Source organism: Pocillopora damicornis, chromosome 3, assembly GCF_964200805.1.
Source record: "Pocillopora damicornis chromosome 3, jaPocDami1.2, whole genome shotgun sequence".
In the NCBI taxonomy this organism is placed as follows: domain Eukaryota; kingdom Metazoa; phylum Cnidaria; class Anthozoa; order Scleractinia; family Pocilloporidae; genus Pocillopora; species Pocillopora damicornis.
The window spans coordinates 28862369-28877103 of NC_142672.1; the positions used below are offsets into that span (position 1 = coordinate 28862369).

The following is a 14735-nucleotide window of genomic DNA, read 5'->3' on the forward strand; positions in this document are numbered from 1 at the left end:
CTACCCGGCGGTGGAGTCGCAAAGATCGACAGGGGACAGACCAAACTAAGAAAATATAAACGACTCTCGTGGGTTTATTGTGCTACAAACACGACCCTCGAGGTAAAACAAAATCATTCTTAATGATTAATGTCGCGGAAAACTGTTTCAAGCTATATTAACTCGAAGGTGGACTACTAACTGACCTATTTTGCGGATGATACTAATATACTTTATGCTGATAAGAATCTTAAGGCGATCGAGCAAACGGTTAATGTAGAGTTGAATAACGTACATGACTGGTTAACTAAAAATAGGTTGACATTGAATACAAAAAAATCAAATTTCTTAATTTTTCGTCCTCGTCAGAAAAAAATGCATTTTTCTCCACAAATAGGTATTTTAGATTGTGAGACAAACCGAAGAGTTAGTTTAGAGAAAAAAAGTTATATTAAATATCTAGGCGTTTTAATTGATCAAAATTTGTCATGGAAAAACCATGTTGACTCGTAAAAATAAGTAAAACAATAGGGATGATTGCAAAGCTGAGGTACTTCGTTCCCTCTACTGTCCTTGTAAATATTTACAATTCATTAATTCTACCTTATATAACTTATGGACTCCTTGCCTGGGGCAATGCGTCAAATGCTTATTTAAACAAGATTTTAGTTCTTCAAAAGCGAGTTTTGCGCTTAATCTATTTCACCGATCGAAGAGAGCATGCCATCCCTTTATTTGCTAAAGCAAAAATTCTGCCTGTTACGTTCCTATATTATGAAGCCGTAAGTAAACTTATGTTTGACGTGCACAACCAGAGGGCTCCCATTAATATTTTGAAACTATTTACTAAAACATCTCATATTCATACCTACAATACTCGATCATCCAAATCGCAGCTCTTTAGTACAAAGTACTCTAGACTTAACCTACAAAAAAAGGCTTTCTAGCGTGTTGGTGTCAAAATTTGGAATAAGATACCGAAAGAATTCAAAACGTTATCAAAACATTCCTTTAATAAACAAATAAAAACGTCTTTATTTCAGGTACTAGATAATGAAGATTCTTATCTTGATGTTGAAAAGATCTCCTCTAAACTTAAGGACTGCATAATTAAAACAAATTGATCCGATTGCTTTCAGTACTAATTTATTTGCTTCTATACTTTATTGAACAACTATTGATGTATTTATCAGTTATGCTTCTCTTTATAATTTAACAATATCTAACTATTTAGTTTTTAATTTTCTTTATATATTGTAAATGATGTTTGTTGATGATTGACCCGCCTCGAATAGCAAATTTGCTATCTGCGGGTCAACATAATCTAAATTATTTTGTAAGAAAAAGAAAAATAAAGTGTGTGTATAAAGTGTGTGCAGATACGGTAGGCAATAGAAAACTTACAACACGATAAACTAGACACGATATCTTTTCATCAATTACTATATTTTTCTTCCTTTTTAGTCGTTTGGCCTCCTGTTTTGCTCTTGTTAGTCTCTGTAGATGTTTTCAAGTGCTCCTGGCTTTATTTTTTTTTTCAGTCCTAGTCTCTGTTAATTATTTTGGAGCGCTCTAGTTTTTGATGTGTGAATTCAGGAGATAAATAATGGAAGGGAAGAGCTCCAGTTCAGCTCGTTTTAATTCTGCTGCCACGGAAAGTTTCAGAAAATAATGGAGCGTATGTTTATTTAATTTTCTTCTTTATTGTATTTATCTAGCTTTGTTGCTTGAAGACAACGCTGAGTGGGTTTTTGTTCTTTGGGAAGCCCTAAGCCTAATTTTACTCTGAATTATTTTGGATATTTTTAGTCTTTCCTTTTACAGGTTTGTTTTGACGCTTTTACGATACTCAAGCGAAAAGTGCTCTATCTTGAGTCTGAGGATTTACATCGAAAACATGCATGAGAAGATTCTTCATCTTAATTGCCTTGGATAATGTAGTTTTCATGTTACACAATACAGGAGAGATGTGATGCAAGGTCCACCATGGAGTAAGGGGGGAGGGGGTAGGGGGTCTGCATAACAGCTAACATTGATAATGTAGGCCAACCAACAGCTAAACTTCCGCTCTAACAGTTTAATACATCAAACCTTGTCATAGCCAACCCCCACCCCCATTCATCTGTAGCACATACCCTAGTTCTAAAATTACGATGTCAACCGCAGAATTTCCAGATTCTGTAAGTTTTATTCTGGAATTTTCTAGACTACTGCAAGCATACATCAGATTTGTAAAGAACTTACCGATATCTTTCTTCTACTGTGGCCCTTGTGGGACATGCGATGTTTTTCGATGTCAAGTAATATGGACTCCAAGAAATCTGTACAGAAGCACCCTGAGTGTTTTAAGAGGTTGCAAAAAGCGGTAGAATACGGTGGCTTATTAGGGACATGCCGGCTTTTCTCATAGTCGCAACTTATCATATATATGCAATAGGGCACATGCGATAATCATCCTAGAAGACTTTCATGGGCGCACATTCAAAGTATTTGCGCTCGTCCTGTCAGCCTCTCAATGTTTGAAATTTCTTTGGGATCTTGAAAGATCTTTAAAGGACCTCTTAATTTCTTCCCAAGTGTTATGAATTAGAACAGAGAAGAAACGTGTTATGTTGTTAAGGCTGCTTACAATAAAACAAGTAACTGTCTTAACTTTATGGCAAACACCGGTCACCTTAAAACTTAGATATATTTGATCAAACAACTGAGTAAATAGGTGAATAAATAAATGAAATGTTTTACAAATAACTGGCCAAAAGCAGCGTTTCGACGAAATATCATTTCATATTTTGATATCTATTTTAGTGCTATACCATGCATATGGTACATTCACTAATATTAGGAATTTACATCACGCAAGTTATGATTTTAGGCTTTGTAAGAGTTGATTACTGACCAATGTAGTTTACGGCTCTTCAACTGCAACATTGCCATGAGCTATGTTAACTTTATGGCAAACACCGGTCTCCTTAAATTTACCCCTTATCTTAATATTTTTTATCAAAAAACTAAGTAAATAGGTGAATAAATAAACGAATGAAACATTTTACAAATAACTAGCTAACTAACATTTTTGGTATATATTTTTGTACTATAACATGCATATGGTACATTCACTAATATTCGGAATTTACATCACGCGAATTATGAGTTTAGGCTCTGCAAGAGTTTTGATCACTGACCAATGTAGTTCACGGCTCTTCAACTGCAACATTGTCATGAGTAAGATTTTCGGAAATTGAAAAAGCGGAAAGAAATTCGTAAACTTTTACAGATGTTTTAATGCTTTTAAGAAGTACAAGCAGTGCAGCAAGAGTTGTTTGAAAAGAGAAAGTTGTTACCGCTTATCCTTTTTCATGTTTTCAATACTTCAAACTGTCTGAATTGAAGCTGTCCCAGAACGTTCCACTTCCCCCGGAAACAACAGTGGCTTCAAAATTGCAAAGTCAAACATTCAAATAGTATCCTGTGTAAAATACTAGTTCCTTTCCTATCTCTGTGCATACGATCGAGGTTAGCCCTCATACCGACCTGTTCGTGCGAGGGACTGTCTATAAATACTTTTAGTGGAGATCACGTATTTTGGATCTTGGCCTGGATCAGGAACATACATCTCTGTTCCTTGAGTTTTCTTTGCTCAATTTTATCGTGTTTAACTTTCGCTATCTAATGTGTACGTATACCACGTGATTTAGTCATGCCAAAAGTAAATACACTAACACAAGGAATTTTTTACATGACGTGAGTTATGGGTTTTGAGTGTATAATCACTAAACAATTTAATTCACGGCTCTTCAACTGTGACATTGCCATGAGTAAGACTTTTGAATACGGACCAGTTAAAAACAGAACCATGAGGTACGCTGCAATTTGTGTACTGAGCGGCAATGTCGCTTTCGGACACTTTATCCCACATGTTGATACTTGCCAATTGGCCATGAAGAGTTTGCTTACGATTAAAGCCTCCGCCAATAGAGTCCTGCTCTTGTCCAAGCACCAGAGCGCCGCCAGCCTTAAGTGTATAGTTCTTAGTGGCATGATTTGTTACCTGTCCGGTAAATTGACCATCTTTATAGAGTTTCGTTACTCCTTGAGTGTTTTCCCAGGTGAGACACACGTGTTGCCAGGTATCATCGTAGAGATTTGTCGAGGTAAACTAAAAAAAAAAAAAAAAAAAAAAAATAAAAACAAAAACAAAAAACAAAACAAAACAAAAAAAACAGAAAAAAAACTATATTAAAATATCTGGTCATTCAAGACCCTCCTTTTCCATTGTCACTAAGTCAGTCAGTAGAGTCGTTCAGTCTGTCAGTCAGTAGTCAGTCAGTTTATAACAACATATAATTAGCCTGTCAGTCAGTCAATCTGTCAGTCAGCCTGTTAGCAAGTCAATCAGTAAAACAGTCAGTAAACTTTCAATCAGTCAATCAATCTTTTATCAATGACTTAATCGTTCATACATTCAGGCTTCGATTCGTTCAGTGTTTTCATTCTTTCAGTTAATATTTTATTCATGCAATTACTTATAAAATAGAGTCATCGCTCATTGTAGCGTCTCTGTGGCTCAGTGGTAGAGCATCGGAACGCGGAGTCCGAAGGTCTGAAGTTCGATTCCTCATGGGAACTCAGAATTTTTTCTTCGTCCCACGCTCGCGACAAGACGAAAAACGTCTCTCTCTACTTATAAAATGCTTACTAAGGTAATTTTATCTCCGCTATATCAAAGTATCATCTGAGCTACTATTTTGAAAGCCGGGTCGGTTAAGAAACCTCATACTTTTATGGCTAGAACCATATTAAGCGCGTCCCCGTCACTGGAAAGACGACTATTATGCCCTACTGAGCATAGTGATCTAAATCCAATTTAAAAAAAAAAAAGACCCAAACAGTTATTTGCAAAGCGTAAGGAAAATACGTCTAGATTTGTTTTGGTCAAAGATTAACATATTTGATATTTAAATTATGATAAGTAAAGAGAAAGAAGCCAAGGATTTTCGTTTGTTTGTATGTTCAATTTTCTCTCTCTCTCCAAGCATTAGAAAGAAGCCAATCGTAGCATTTCCTGTAACATGACTTATCGTGGCTCGAAAAAGAAATTCCCCGAGCGGCATCTAAAAAAATATATGCAGCATTACCGGAACATCTTGAAGCCAACATAAAACTCTGTTCGTGTTGGATAAATCTCGACAATCATGTCGTTGCTATGAACACGGGCATAGCTGACGACCATGTGATCCCCTTGGTCTTGAACAAGTTTGATGAAAAAACACAGCGACAACTGGCTGAGATCTGAAGCTATGGCTGGATTCTTCATGGCGTAATTTTCTGTAGAACGCAGCTCGGGAAACACCATAAGGTACTCTATAAGAGAGGAAATGAATTGCAGAAATTTTAGACAGTTGTTTGAGAAACTGTGTTTGTTTAATAAATTTTCCCACTCCAGAAGTATCCAGTATTTGTATAAATCTTCTGGTGTTCTTCAGAAATGCCGCACGCTTATCGGGGACGATAGCCCAGAAGCGTTCAATTGTAAGCAAAATAAAATAAGACTCCATCCCGTCTTGTTGTCAAGTTTTGTCTGACCCGCAGTTCTACCTAGGTAACTCATACTCTGCCCCGCTTTCTTTGCAAGGTAGCTGGTTCGGGCTGCATCCTCATCAAATATCTAAGGCCATTATGCAATTATTGACAATGTAGAATATGAAGAATCGTTGAATAGATGTCATGATTAGGGAAGGTACGTTTTTTCTTGGGAGTGGTGGGGGGTTTGGAAAATTTTGGTTTTTTTTCTAAAAGAAGTGTTAGCCCTCCCTTGCGTGTTAATAAAAAAAAACTCCTGACCCCCCACCTCTAGGTGACTGACAAAAGTGCGACCCTCCCCTCACTACTACACGGTATGTTCTATGCCATAGAAACCTCACGAAATTTCGCTTGTGGACGCAAAATGTTTGGATATAAATACATCTCGATATTGAATGTGAGCAAGCTAAAACAAGAAAATGCGAACAGTCAGTGTTTTAGAGCTGAAGTTTGAATATGGAAGCATAAACTTTGAGACTTGGTAATTCCTTCTCCAGCTACACCAACTCCACGACCCTATCCCGATTACAGCAAACTTCCTGACTTTTACCGCTTACCAGGTACGAAAACACCTACGAGTGGCCGCAAACCCGATTATTATCAGCCTCGAGCTCAAATAAAACAGATGTTTCAAGATGGTAAGCTCAAAGCAGGGGATAAAAAGGCAATCAAACAGGTTTCTGAAAAATACATGGTTTCAAAAAGCTTGTTGCAGATTTTATTGAGCATCTAACTGATATTGAAATACGAAAAGATAAGCGGTGAACAGAAAGCAACAGGAATACAATGATATTGACTGAGAAGATCTCTATTACGTAGATCAGTTGACTTCCCTCAGAGTAGGTAAACTTGAACTTTATATTAATCACCACAATATTGCATTTCAAGTAAAGAAATATGAAAAAGTGAGGGTGGTGAAGGCACATACTGGCGGTAAGATTTTGACCTCTACTGTGCAGGACAGTCTAAACAACATTAAACCAGCCTCTGGCCTCTGATCAACGTCAGAGTCTGACAGTGACAGGGTAGAGCGCTTTGTTGAATCTAGAAGTAACTATTCAGAACTAAATGACTCAGGAGATCAGGCAGCGGATAGTTAACAGAAGCAAGAAGCTGAAGAAACGATACCTGAGTCTAGTACGTCTCGATACGGATGGAAAAGGACAAGAGTCCTCTGAGAAAACTATGTGCCATAGCATAATATACACGTAGAAATGTAGCATAGAACCTATAATAAAACACCAAATTAAAATCAAAGGGGTGAAAAGAAAAATTTAATCTGTAAGAATAATAGAAAGCAACATCACAAAAAAGAAAAATTCTGCATAAGGTGTGTAATCCTCCCCTTAAATAGCCTATAAAGAGGTACGACCCTCCCTTTGTTTACTTTCACAGATGACCCTCCCCTCCGAGGTCCCAGCCCTCCCCCCCCACCGAGAAAAAACGTACCTTCCCTTATGCGCAGGGTGAAGAAGGCAACAAATTAAATCAAGCTCTTTCAAAAGTACTCTTAATTTTTCAGCTTCCAGGCGAAGTTATTCAAAAACCGAGCTCTAAAACAAGTTTGTTGAATTTGTAGCAATAACTTTTCATCTAACGGATTTTCAACGTATTCTTTGGCATTGTAAAAATTTTTCAGACCATGCCGTCAAGTTGAATTTTCATTTCCGAGATAATTTCTTTTTCTCCATAGTAGGGAAATAGGAAACTGAAGCGAATCCTGAGATCCGATTGGCTACCCGAGTGGACTAACAGAGTTAGCAATTTTTCGACAATGCCGGCGATGGAGTCGCAAAAATCAGCTGAGGACAGACAAAACAAAGAAAACATAAACGACTGTCGTGGGTTTATTGTGCTACAAACACATTTGGCTTTCTTTCTCGGCTCTGGAAGTAAAAATATCATTCTTGCTTCTTTTAAAATAAAACGAAATCGTTTGCTAAATGATAAATCCTTTATTGACAAAGCTTGTTCAGTCAAGATGACAGGACATTCGCTTCGCTCTTTTTCTCCCTCTTTTCATTGACCGAGGGGATGTCAAGGTCCATAAAAAGGGCAAAAGAGAACGAAGCTAACATTCAGTTGTCATGGTCAAAAACGTATATACATTGTCCGTCATACATTTGCATTTTCAGCCGACGAAACCGTGTTAGGAAACTGTGACGCATGCAGACCTATGCAAATTAGAGTTGATGGCATTTTGCTCAGAGCAAAAGTAAAAGATAAAAGCTGTCAAATTTCTACCTTCCAGTTGAACAGGGAAACGACGTAGGTAAATAGGTACTATTTCTCTGAGTCTTCAAAAAAGTTAATGTAATGTACATGTGCTGTATTTCAAGAATGCAAAATTAAGACAAATTTTGTAGAGCCACTTCCGAAAAAAAACAAAACAGTGGAAATTAGTGGATGAATGATGTAATGATAGAAAATTCCTCTTAATTGGCTAGTTTGCGGTTTCTTATCGATACGAGGAACTGTTTTAAATTTAACACAACAGCTCAGAACCCATTGAAAATTTTTCAGATGTAAGACTATTGCGATATAATCAGTAAAAGTTGATTTGGAGCTTGCGTTTATTTTAGATTGATCCACTTGACTTGAAGGAGAAAGAGTAAACTCAACGGAGTCATGATTTTGAAACGACTCAGTTTAATGTGATGAAATTCACTCAACAGCGAGGTCTAGCTCAAAAAACAAAATTCTTAAGTTGAGAAAAAAATCTATTGGAGATATTACGACATCGGCCCAAAAAACTGTGTAACGGGATTTCCCCATGTATAAGTGCATCAATTGTGGTCACGTTTGCCTTAAAACTTTAATCATTTTGTGAACAAGTGTGACTTTCCTATGACTTCGTAAAGGGAGGGCGCTTTTTAGGGCTTTTTATATATATCCGGTATAGGTGTCTCGGAAAGCTATTTCAAGCTACCTTAACTCGAAGGCGAGATATTAACTGACCTATTTTGCATCTCTGTTTTCCTTCTGGTCCTGATGAACAACTGCAGTCATTATCAACTGATGTAAAAAGAATAGAGAAAGTAAATAATCATTGTAAAATTTTTGTTTGCAAAAATAAGTCAGAGTGAAGTCAAATGGCGACGAGTGATGGCTCTTTAGGAATCAGATACGACAAGCACGCGCGCGAAATATTTCTGAAAATATTGTTTTAGAAACCAAAACTTTACCTTTTTCGCAGTGGCTTCCTGTGTATGGTTTCGCACAGCGACACTTGTAGCTGTTTGTCCGGTACAGAGGTACACAAGTTCCATTGTTTTGACAGGGCAACTTCGAGCAAGGAGACTAAGACCGAGAAAATCAATTACTTACTCCCTTGATAAAAACCAGTTAAACAAACTTCGATGACGGATCGATAAAACGACTTAAAAATGGCTTCCGACGAGAGATGTATTAACGTTGAAAAGTTGAATAAAATTTGCTCAAATGATTTCAACTGGTTCTAGCTATTATCAGAATGAAATAATAAGAAAAAAATGATGATAAAGATAAAGTAGAAAAAGAAAAATTTTTTTACCGCAATACTGTAGTGATACCAAAGATGGTTGGTGATGAACTTGTCTGAATGGGTGTAATGGTCAGATGGAAGCAGTTCACACAGCAGATTGTCAATGTTATCATCCAAATCTGCCAGGTTGAAGGACAAACATGGATCCTTCTCCAGACACTTGAACGCGCACTCAGAGGAGTCTTGGACCAGTTCTGTACCAACAGTTGTAACGTTTAAATGGTAGCCTTCGTGAGCAAGAAAGCTGGTGAAGACAAACCCGACGTTTGGCGTTTGTCCTGTGTTCAAAAAAGAAATGAAGACGACCAATTAAGACGGTTTTGGCTCATACTTTGTTAAATACACGACGTAGAAATCAGCAAAAATAGAGCAAAAAGAACGCGAGTATCACTGCAACGGAAGAAAAATACCTTTTGAAGTCTTCACAGAACTCGCCAATACAACCAGAGCAAGAAAATTAGCCGATAAATAGAAAAAAGCCATCTTATTCTTGTAGCTCAAAGAGAAATGGGGCTTTGCATACACCTGCTTCTGTTAATAACATTATATCTTGTCATCAATTATTAATTGGCGGTCCTTTTTTCAGGCGTCTGGCCTCTTGTTTCGCTTTTTTTGTCTTCCTCTTGAAATGTTTTCAAGCGCCCTTGGGTTTCTTTAGTTTTCTTTGTAGTTGCTATTACTTTAGAGCGCTCTAGTTTTTGATATGTAAATTCAGGAGACAAATAATGGTACACAAGGTTTTCTCGTTGCCCATGGCACTCTCTGAAGTCATGCATTGAATGAGAAAGTCCCCTGATGATATGTCGGATAGTTAAGCTACAAGGGGAGTTTTTTAATTTATTATTTGAGGCTCTTGCGTTTCTTTACTTTTCTTTGCAGTTGCTATTAATTTAGAGCGCTCCAGTTTTGATATGTTAATTTTAGGAGAAAAATAATGGTACTCGAGGTTTTCTCGTCGGTCATGGCACACTTTGAAGCCATGCATCGAATGAGGAAGTTTTTTTTTTATTTTTATGAAGCTCTTGCTTCAAAGAAAGCTTTGCAAATATGTTTTAACCCTGTTTTCCTGCCCCTCCCTGTCATAGTCTGAAGCCTTGCATTGAAGATACAGTACTGTAGTTGTTTGATAGTCAAACTTACGAGCAATTATTTAATCATAAGCCCTTGTTCTACAAGAAATCTTTAGAGACCCGATTTCCTCGTCCCACTTGGCAGTGTCCTTAGTGTTGAATGAAGACAGGATTATTAGGAGGGTGAACTTCGTTTATTTACTCATGTTTTTTTGAAAGCTCTGTTAAGAATAGAAGAATAACAGAATGTACTTTGTTTGTTTTGAATTTAAAACTATGTTAAGAATAGAAGAATGACAGAATGTACTTTGTTTGTTTTGAATTTAAAACTCTGTTAAGAATAGAAGAATGACAGAATGTACTTTGTTTGTTTTGAATTTAAAACTCTGTTAAGAATAGAAGAATGACAGAATGTACTTTGTTTGTTTTGAATTTAAAACTCTGTTAAGAATAGAAGAATGACAGAATGTACTTTGTTTGTTTTGAATTTAAAACTCTGTTAAGAATAGAAGAATAACAGAATGTACTTTGTTTGTTTTGAATTTAAAACTCTGTTAAGAATAGAAGAATGACAGAATGTACTTTGTTTGTTTTGAATTTAAAACACTTTTAAGAATAGAAGAATGACAAAATGTACTTTTATTTATATTGAATTTAGGTTTTACTTCCAGCCAAAACGCGTAGATGGCAATCATTATGTTCATAATGTTTCGCCAGCCAGTTTCATTTGCTATACTCACGGCTATTTCTCATGCTGTTAGGCGGGAAGTAAGTCTCCAAAGATCAGCATGAAAAATTATATTAAAGAAGAACAGATAGAATAATCAGTGTACAAGGGAAATAATAATTAAAGCTCAAAAACTGGCCAGTATTTGGTTGTTAATTCTCTAAAATATATTTGGCAACTCTTACTGTGATCGAAGAAACGGCGACTGAGCATCACCTGCAATAATTAAATGTTTTTGCATGGGGTTAGGTAATTTTTTTTTTTTTCGGTGCGAAGCAAGTAGGGCATCGAAAAATCATGCATGCATTTAGTATGCACGTATTTCGGACTGCCACGGTTGACGGGGTCTGATAAAATCTTCAGCGGTTAGCTGAAGATGCATTTATCTTCAACCTGGCCTTAGCTTGGCCTTAACACAAATGCTATTCATGGATAACTAAAATTTAAAAGTAATCTGACATTTTTTATTATTATTACTATGTTTTTTTACACTTGGCGGGATGGGAAATTGTCAACAGTTTCAAGTCCATTTTACCTTACAATGATGGTAAATATGTACGCCAACTCCGTATATGCTCTGGAAATTAATTAAATTATACTGTTTTGAAATGCAGTGATGATCAATTCTTTATGTAACACTTATTAAAATTGCAAAAGGGATTTACATAACTCTTCGGGGTGTGAACTGAGAGAAGAACATTCTGCTGGCCACTTAAAGTTCATCCTTTCCTTTTAAATGGGTTATATGGAAAATAGTTTAAGGCTCTTCGAGTGGACAAACGAATCTTCGTTTCTTGTGGCGTACAGCAAGACATAGTAGTTTAGAAGTTTCGCCATTGTACGAAAATAACAAACTTTCCTTCAACTGAAAGTGAAATGTGATCATCGCAGTAAATTTTCCATTTCACTGCACGGGAAGATATGAACTCAATAAATTGACCTCGCTCCCAATGTGTGGCTTCATAGCTCAGTTGGTAGAGCATCGCACCGGTATCGCGGAGGTCACGGGTTCGAATCCCGTTGAAGCCCTGATTTTTTTCAGGCTTCTTCTTTCCAAATTGCTTAAATTGGAAAATTTACTGCGATGATCACATTTCACTTTCATCTACAACCGCAGTACAAATATGAATTATTTCATATAAAACTTCACATCTTTCCTTCAACTATTCGCACTAAGCGCGCAACGAAGGAGATAAAACTACAGCAAAATACAATACATGAAATCATTATATCGCTGGCAGCGCCCGTGGACAATAGGAAGCGAATCCTGTGTTCGAGCTGGCTACCCAAGCGGACTAACAAAGTTCGTAATTTTTGGACAATGCCGGCAGTGGAGTCGTAAAAATCAGCAGAGGACCGTGACAAAACAAAGAAAACATAAGCAACACTCGTGAGTTTATTGTGCTACAAACACAATTGGCTTTCTTTCTCGGTTCTTGAAGCAAAAAAGCCATTCTTGATTCATGTTTTCTGAACCAATCACAGTGCGAAGTAAAAGAAAAGACAAAAAAACAAAGCAATATCAAATTCCCTGTAAATCGCTTTGAAAGTTGGTCTATTGACAATCGTTCTATCAGAATATTCGTCCGGCCATGATCGGCGAGAATGAGGAAATACTACAGAAGTGCGAGGTTTGAAAAAGATGGAGAAAGTCATTACAATTCTCTGACATGATTATTTCACGTTGTGCAAGTCTGCAAAAGTAGCAAATTTTCAATCAATAAAAGCTTTTCACCCCACAACAGAAAATGTGACCAACGTTATCTTACCTCTAACTCTCACACGCTTTTATGATTTATCATCAAAGTGATTTCAGTCAAATTGCAAAAGCAAAACATTTATCTGGTAGCCCTTAATTTTTTAAGTCTTCAGAAAGCACTACGCTAAACATTCAATCAATCAGGTGCTGAGTATAATCGTAGGTGTAATAAACCCCGATTATAGATAATCTAAACGGTCCCGAAATATTGAAAAATACCAGGGTGCGTGGAAATATAGTGATTACCATTATCTCGCATAAAGCTTCACAGATCAGATTCCTCTACTGGGTGGAAGAACCCTCATACACCCAAAGTGTGGCTTCATAACTCAGTTAGTAGTAGCGCTCGGAACCTGCATGGTATGTATGGTTTTGCGGTAATTTCTCTCTAATCACTGCAACGATCAGTAACACGTTTAAAGATATAGTTGCAGGAATTGCAACGAGGGTGCTGACTACTGTAGCTTGAATGGAGACTCTGTCATCTAGGTAATAGGTGAAGGTTTGATCATGAGGACAGGAAAAGGACATGATCTTTGCTGGGTCCATCAATTTCTGGTCTATTTCTTACTCCGTCCTCGAAAAGAAGCGATTTTTTAGAACAATTCGAAGAATAATCGAACCATAGAAAATTGGGGGTTTCGCAAAGGGTTCCAATGGAGTGATGGCTTTCACAGCTAAAATTTTGGCCAACTTACGGCTAACGATTATTATCTCTCCATTAAGGCCACCAGAAAAATTTTACGGTAGATTTTTTCTTATGACTAACGGTTGAATTTGAAAGTTTTTACGCTTCACGGCTAAATTGGAAAAGGTCCGGCTAACGCTTAACTCCGTTGAGACCTTTTGCGATCAGCTTTTTATCTATCATCTGCAAATTTATTTAATTTATTCGGTTTTGTAAGGTGGGTTTGTTCGAACAGCATATCGGTCAAAAAGTAGACGAAGCCACTCAGAGTTATTATTTCGAGCGACTTCAGTCTGAGTGTGATCGCCTTCGATTGAAATTCTTGATATGTTCCCGCTGATGTATAGCGAAGACAAACAAACATTTTTCTTGTCACTGATAGGGCCTTGCTATAATCTGAGTAAAGCCACGGTTACGATTTGAACTTCTTTAGATTTAAAAAAACATTGATTTTTCAGTCTAGGTCTTCCAACAGGAGTTTAGGCGTCAGGTGGGTTTTGGATTTTGTCATTTGTCAACAGAATGTTGAATTAGAGGACTCAAGTCGCACTAAGATATTCTCGAGTGGAAAAAGAGGATGACATCAAGATCTCCGCTTGCAATATCAGTTCTTCCATGATCTATTCCTTTTCTTTTAATTAGTTTTCTTTTTGATGCGTTTGTAAGTCGTTGGTGTCAGCTTACCTTTGTTGCTGTTCTGCGATGTCTAAAAACGAGCTTTCATCTTCGTATACTTGCTTCAGTTGTAGAAAAATTCTTCAGGGGCTGTCAAAAGACAAATTGAATTGTAGCGTAGATTAATCTGCTATCATGGGACATCAATTAGCAGGAAATTGATCCGAATTTTTTCATGAAGAGCTCTACATACTATCACAGCTCATTATTTTATTGCACCATAATAGGGACAATAATCTTAACACAAACAGATTGCAAGCGTTGTCTGTGCTATTATTTGTAGGCAATACCTATGTCAAAAATATACGAAAGTGCAGGGAACCAATTACGGATTTTGAATGGGTCTTCGTGATATTAAAGAATATCATGGAGCAGGTGATTACATTGAAACAAACAGCGACAAACTTCTTTAATTTCCCCATTATCTTGGTGTTAAATTGTGAATAACATATGATGAAGGAAGCCCAACAATAAAAGGCCCTGTAGTTTGTTATTGGATTCCTCGTCACCTTTTTTCTCATCAATGTCATGATTCAATTCGCATTGGCAGAACAGACTTTTGCTTAAGTTGCTGGATATCTCGCAATTCCAACTCTATGTCTTGTTGAAAAGAGTGTTTTTGGCGCTATGCTTATGCATTTAATTCGTTTTTTCTTTCAGCTTTTCACCTGAAAGATTAGAGAGGATTAAACTGGAAAAATCGCCTTTCAAATGAATTCAGGTGCTTTATGAAA

At 36.9% G+C, this 14735-nt stretch overlaps 2 protein-coding genes across 2 annotated transcripts in view; both read right to left on the minus strand.

Moving 5' to 3' along the window:
* The window catches only part of LOC149049226 (serum amyloid P-component-like), a 61796-nt gene that overhangs the window by 9906 nt on the left and 37155 nt on the right, over nt 1-14735 (minus strand). The window lies entirely within an intron of this gene.
* Nucleotides 3633-8570, minus strand: LOC113664384 (C-reactive protein 1.1). The gene is made up of 4 exons (XM_089201874.1): nt 8518-8570; nt 5115-5340; nt 4628; nt 3633-4135 (listed from the first exon to the last, which is right to left on the minus strand). The coding sequence occupies exons 2-4, from the start codon at nt 5330-5332 to the stop codon at nt 3764-3766; spliced, it is 591 nt and encodes a 196-aa protein (XP_089058000.1). The 5' UTR covers nt 5333-5340; nt 8518-8570; the 3' UTR covers nt 3633-3763.

What these genes read in the sequence shown, in the direction of transcription:
- LOC113664384 (XM_089201874.1), bottom strand. Translation starts at nt 5,332, where the DNA reads ATGGTGTTTCCCGAGCTGCGTTCTACAGAAAATTACGCCATGAAGAAT.